Genomic DNA, 5,882 nt, shown 5'->3' on the forward strand with positions numbered 1-5,882 from the left:
ACGAATTTTAATGCTAACAATAATAATAATTGAAATAAAGAAATAAATGAATGCCACCTAATTATTATTATTTTCGTAGAGAAAGAAAATATATAAACATTGATTGGAGGGAGAGTTGGTTATTAAGTGAATGATTACCTGACAGAGAGGTAGTTAATAACAACCTAAGCTTGTCTTGTCCAATACCAAGGGAGTGGCCCCCTCTCCACCATGTCCATGCACAAGTTATTTGCCTTCGGGGGATTCTTTTTCATTCACTTCTTTCTTCTTGTTGATGCTATCCGTTCATTACTATTCATGGATCATTCGACATTCAAGGTCAGTTAAAATAAAAATTGAATCTGATTCGATAATAAATCAGACGAGTTTGAGTTATCGATCGAGCTAAATTCAAACACTATAATACGTTATTTGAACTATTCGTGTGTTTAATTGAACCTTTTATTAATACATATTTTAAATATTAAATTATATAAACACTCTTATTTTATATGCAAAAAGTAATTAATTCGAGTTCAAACTTGAATTAATCAAACTCAAGTAATCGAGTTTGAGTAAGAGATATTAGTAATTGAATTCATTTTTATACAATACCTAAATAAGATAATATGATACACTTAAATACATATCTTAATAGATATTATAACAATAATAATATCAATTAAATTAAGATCCAATTGCAAGGATATGAATTAGTTAAATCCCATTTCTTTTTATGATTAAAAAATTAACCCCCAAATGAGAAAAAAAATCGAAATTGGATTACCATAATCAAAACTATAAATCTTGTGAAGATCATACCTATAATCATTTACTTTTTTTAGTTATGATAGTCTAATTTATCTTAATTTATTATACTTTTATGATTAAATTTCATTTTGATTTGGTTTGCAGAGTTTGTGATATAAGTGATTTGATCAGTAAATAAAGAAAAAATAAATAAAGGATTTATGGGCCGAAGATCCGGGGTCGTAGCTAAATTCATACAAAATTCTGTTTTTTTTTCTATTTTATGTTGATTAAAATTAGAAAATACAATTTGAATATATTTCTTTTTATACAATTTTTTAATCACCCAATGAGGTCTCTAAGTTCCAGCCATGACAGATAGAGTGACGTCCCCATGTGGTGGTGTTTGTTTGAAGTAAATATATTCAGAATAATTTACAGTTCCTGCATACATTTTAAATTAATTTTTTTTCCTGAAATAATTAATATAAAAAATGTCCCCACTAGAATTTAATTTGTTCCCCCACAAATATGAAAACGAATTTTCTTCAACGAAACAAAAGGAATATATATAAATCTATATATATACAGTGTTACTGACATATCACCATCGTCCTCTTAATTTCTCTTACGCTTTCATTCTACCGATTTCTCTTTCTCTGTGTTTTATCTTTCATACTTCAATGAATGATGATTAAGCTTAACCCTTTGTTCATGAAGTACTGGTTGAGAGAAATTGAAGGAAAACAAGCTCATGATCCCATATTCATGGAGAAGATGAAGTCTTTGTCGTCTCGTTGTTTATACGTTCCGGGGCCGGTTATCGTCGGCGCGGGGCCTTCGGGTCTAGCGACGGCGGCTTGCCTGAAAGAGAAAGGAGTCCCGAGTCTAATCCTAGAGAGATCCAACTGCATAGCATCTTTGTGGCAACTCAAGACATACGATCGTCTTCGTCTTCACTTGCCGAAGCAATTCTGCGAGCTTCCATTGATGGGGTTCCCCACTGATTTCCCTACGTACCCCAGTAAGCAACAATTCGTGGACTACTTGGAAGCCTACGCTAGGAAATTCGATATCGAGCCAAAGTTCAATGAGACGGTTTCGCAGGCGGAGTACGACGGAACGCTGGGGTTCTGGCGGGTGAGAAGCATTGGGGTTAAAGGGGAGGCGATGGAATACGTGTGTCGGTGGCTGGTGGTGGCGACAGGGGAGAATGCGGAGGCGTTGATGCCGGAGGTGGAAGGAATGGGGAAATTCGGAGGGGAAATAAGGCATACGAGTTCGTACAAAAGTGGAGAAGAGTTTAGAGGGAAAAGGGTTTTGGTGGTGGGGTGTGGGAACTCAGGCATGGAGGTATGCTTGGATCTTTGCAATCATAATGCAAAGCCTTCACTTGTGGTCAGAGATTCTGTAAGAAATCTCTTCTTTTTATTTTCTTTTTTTAATATCTCTCTCTATACATTAAACCAAAATCACACCCACTTTAATTTTTTTAACAAAGTTGATTCATTGGAAGATTAAAACCGTTCCTCAAACTGCCCCCTTAATATTATGAAATCACACTCAAAATTTATGAAATCATAAATCACTTTAACTCGTCGGTTTCTAGATTTTAGTGACATGAAACAAACATAAAATTATGTCCCTAATAATAAGTGTAGAAGAAAAATTAAATCATAAGAACAAACAAAACTAAATAATTAACTTGTAAATTAATTTTTTGTTACGTTTAATAAATATATCAAATTTTAAATAGAAAACAACATGAAATTTTATTAAACACCTAACTATTCACACAAAATAAGCATGATTCTCTTTTAAGACGGTACATGTTAGATTTTAATCTTCTCCATTTTGTCAAAAAACAATAAAAAAATAATTAAGTGGAAAGTGAAAAAATAATTTAAAAATGTCATATTAGCATCGCTGATAATTTTTTTAATGGTGGGTAACAAAATAAAATAAAATGTAACAGTAAGTATGATTTTGAAAAATAATAATTGAATGACCAAAAGATAAATAAAATAATAGGTGAATGTCTAAATAAATAATAACTCATTTTTTAATTATATGTGAATTTATAATTTGGGGCATTGTGCAAGAGAGGCTTGGATAAATGTCCCTCTTACCCAGGCTCAGAGACAGGCATGCACTTTAATCTATAATATTTATCAACTGATGAACATGAAATCATGATATTTAATTCATTTTCTCCTTTTCCATCTTCTATATTGTTGAGATTTAAAAGAAAATGACACATAATCAAGAAATTAAATAGAATTTGAAAGTATGATTTTTTCACAAAAATAAAGAAAATTTTGAGATCATTTCATAATTATTAAAAGAAAAATATTCAATCATGACGATGTTGAGTATTTAATGATATAACGGCTGAAATAGAAACAAATTGAAAGTTTAATTGAGTAAATTAAAAAATTTTGTGACCAAAACAGAAATAGAAAGAAAGTTTAGTAATGTAAATTTTAATTTAATTTAGTAGTGATGAAAATTCCGATAAAACCAAATTACTATAATTAAAATTAGGTAGACAGAAAAAGAACAAGGATCTTTGTTCTTTCACTTTCTTGGGAGACTCCTAAGCATGCGCAACATAGTAAAATATGTTATAAACAACATAGGATCTTAAATAATTCTATATAACAAAATTTAGTTATAGACGTAAGATTTTATATTATAATTAATTTAAATAATTTAGAAGAGACGGCCATATAAAAATTTAAAGATATAAATAAATTATTAATAAAAATATAAAAAAATTAAATTATATAAAAATTTAAAAATTTTAGAAAAACAAAACATCTCCATTAACCCATCGATCCGTCCTTAATCAAACCCAAACTGCAACAAAGCTAAGTGGTTTGATTCATCCCATGAGTCAACTCCATGTTTTTATGTCATCTTTCTTTACTTTTTTGAGTTTATGGAACTGAAGGTTCATGTCCTCCCACAAGAGATGCTAGGGATATCTACTTTCGGGTTGTCCATGTGGCTGCTCAAATGGATGCCGTTGCGGCTGGTCGACCTCTTCTTGCTGATAGTGTCTCGGTTGATTCTTGGCGACACTGCTCGTCTCGGATTGGCCCGGCCGAAGTTGGGTCCCCTTGAACTCAAGAATCTGTCGGGGAAAACACCAGTTTTGGATGTTGGGACGCTTGCTAAAATCAAAAGTGGAGACATTGAGGTACTTTTTACACTTTTGTCACTCATATCACATCACTTTTTTTCCCCTTCGGCAGCTAAATTTCAAGTGTTCGATTGATCCAATAATACTGTGTTTCAACATTAGTACCACATTCTTTTCCTTCTGCGAGGACAGAGCTAGGACCTAAATCTATGTAAAGTTAATCTTAGTTGTTTATTTTTATTAGTCCAACGGTCTTAAATCTATATAATTTTTTTAAATTATTTTATGTAAGTAGATTTTAACCCTATATATATTCACGCTTCTTAATTTATAACTATTGTTGATGTAGGTACGTCCAAGCATAAAGAGCCTAAAACGACATGCTGTGGAGTTTTCCAATGGCAAAACTGAGAACTTCGATGCAATCATATTAGCAACTGGTTATAAAAGCAATGTACCCTCTTGGCTAAAGGTATACAAACCCTTTATTTTCTTTTTTATATATGATTCTTAAAGGTATACATATATATATATGTAAAAGGTCTAAAGAAAGGGGAATGGAGCAAATTGACAGGAAAAAGAGATGTTCTCGGAGAAAGATGGGTACCCTCGAAGGCCATTCCCTAATGGGTGGAAAGGTGAATGTGGGCTATACGCCGTGGGGTTCACTAAACGTGGATTGTTAGGCACATCAATGGATGCCATGAAGATTGCACAAGACATTCAATGCTGTTGGAATGAAGAGGCAATGCATCTTTTGCACCAATCTTCACCACTATGATCTCTTCTTTTTTGGAGTTGTTTCGAGATAAGAGATAAACGGATGCATAGTACATGTGGGGCAGCCGTGGATTTCGATATTGAACACGTATCCACGCCCGAAACTTGTTGGGAAGATGCCTTCTAATTCGATCGATTATAAGAAGTAAAGGGTTGAAAATAGAGGGGGTTTGATGAAAGGGAGAGAGTTGTCTCGGTGAACCCTTTAGCTTGATTTTGAAGATGACACCAGATAAGCCAGCTACCTGGTCATGTTGATTGAGAGAGACAAAGGGTTGGTGCTATTTTGGTTTGTGGGGGGAGACCTTAGTTATTGTACATTACTAATACTATTTCATTTTGAGAGAGACAGGAGGGGAATCATGGTATTAAATTGTAGTTGCGGTCGTGATCGTCGCTACATTTTTACGGTTGTGAACATTATGTGTGATTTTTTTTTTAATTAATTATACTTTTAAATCATAGATGCGATTATAATATCACAATAACCTTGAAAATCGTTACCATATATTATCCTTACATTGTGTGTTTCCCCAATTCATGACTATGGGGAATAAATATTGATCAGAGCAAGCAGATTATAGAATGTTTGGTTTTTGTTTTACAAATCCATATGATTGAGTTTATTTAACTTGTGCTATAACAATATAAATTGTTTTCTTTTATTATTTTGTTTAAAATGTAATATTAGATTTAAATTTTACTATTTAATTATTTTTGTTTTAAATATATCAGATATTTGTATATTATTTCAAAATTTAAATTTTAGTCTATATATTTTATTTTTATAAAATTTAGATCGTATATTATTTTTCTATTTGAAAATCACGTTCCCTCTCTTACTTTCTGTTTAAGTTTAATGTTAATTGTTGAACTTGAAGGCTTGAAGCTATAAAAATAATTTTCAGTTTCTTATTATTATCATTTTATTAAATTTAAAAAGAATAATTTAATCGCACACATTTTTAAGGGTTAAATTTAATAATAATTTTATTAAAAAAATATAATATACATGAAAATTTTTATGACATAATGAAATTATTTTTAATTATGAAACCAAAATGTAAAAATGTGGTCGTCCAATTGGGAGCGGGACAAGGAGCCATGTTGGACTTAAGATGCAACAGCCTGTTATCCTTCCACCGTTAAGAGAGGGAAGTAGTCGCTGCTCTGTGAAACCAGCCTCACGCTGTGCCTTCCGCTCTAAGACTCGAGAGATCCATGCCTT

At 32.0% G+C, this 5,882-nt stretch overlaps 1 protein-coding gene across 1 annotated transcript; it reads left to right on the plus strand.

Moving 5' to 3' along the window:
- Window positions 1–1,419: 1,419 nt before the first annotated feature.
- LOC120150126 (indole-3-pyruvate monooxygenase YUCCA6-like) lies at window positions 1,420–4,993 on the plus strand. The gene is made up of 4 exons (XM_039162851.1): window positions 1,420–2,139; window positions 3,683–3,931; window positions 4,224–4,346; window positions 4,449–4,993. Exons 1-4 carry the CDS (start codon window positions 1,420–1,422, stop codon window positions 4,653–4,655), a joined length of 1,299 nt encoding a protein of 432 aa, XP_039018782.1. The 3' UTR covers window positions 4,656–4,993.
- The last annotated feature ends 889 nt before the right edge of the window (window positions 4,994–5,882 follow it).

The sequence above is a fragment of the Hibiscus syriacus genome, unplaced genomic scaffold, assembly GCF_006381635.1.
Source record: "Hibiscus syriacus cultivar Baekdansim isolate YM2019G1 unplaced genomic scaffold, ASM638163v2 tig00111013_pilon, whole genome shotgun sequence".
Classification (NCBI taxonomy): domain Eukaryota; kingdom Viridiplantae; phylum Streptophyta; class Magnoliopsida; order Malvales; family Malvaceae; genus Hibiscus; species Hibiscus syriacus.

What these genes read in the sequence shown, in the direction of transcription:
- LOC120150126 (XM_039162851.1), top strand. Translation starts at nt 1,420, where the DNA reads ATGATTAAGCTTAACCCTTTGTTCATGAAGTACTGGTTGAGAGAAATT. An exon ending in TCAAAAGTGGAGACATTGAG is followed by an intron (nt 3,932 to 4,223) that starts GTACTTTTTACA and finishes TTGTTGATGTAG; the next exon opens with GTACGTCCAAGCATAAAGAG. An exon ending in ATGTACCCTCTTGGCTAAAG is followed by an intron (nt 4,347 to 4,448) that starts GTATACAAACCC and finishes GCAAATTGACAG; the next exon opens with GAAAAAGAGATGTTCTCGGA.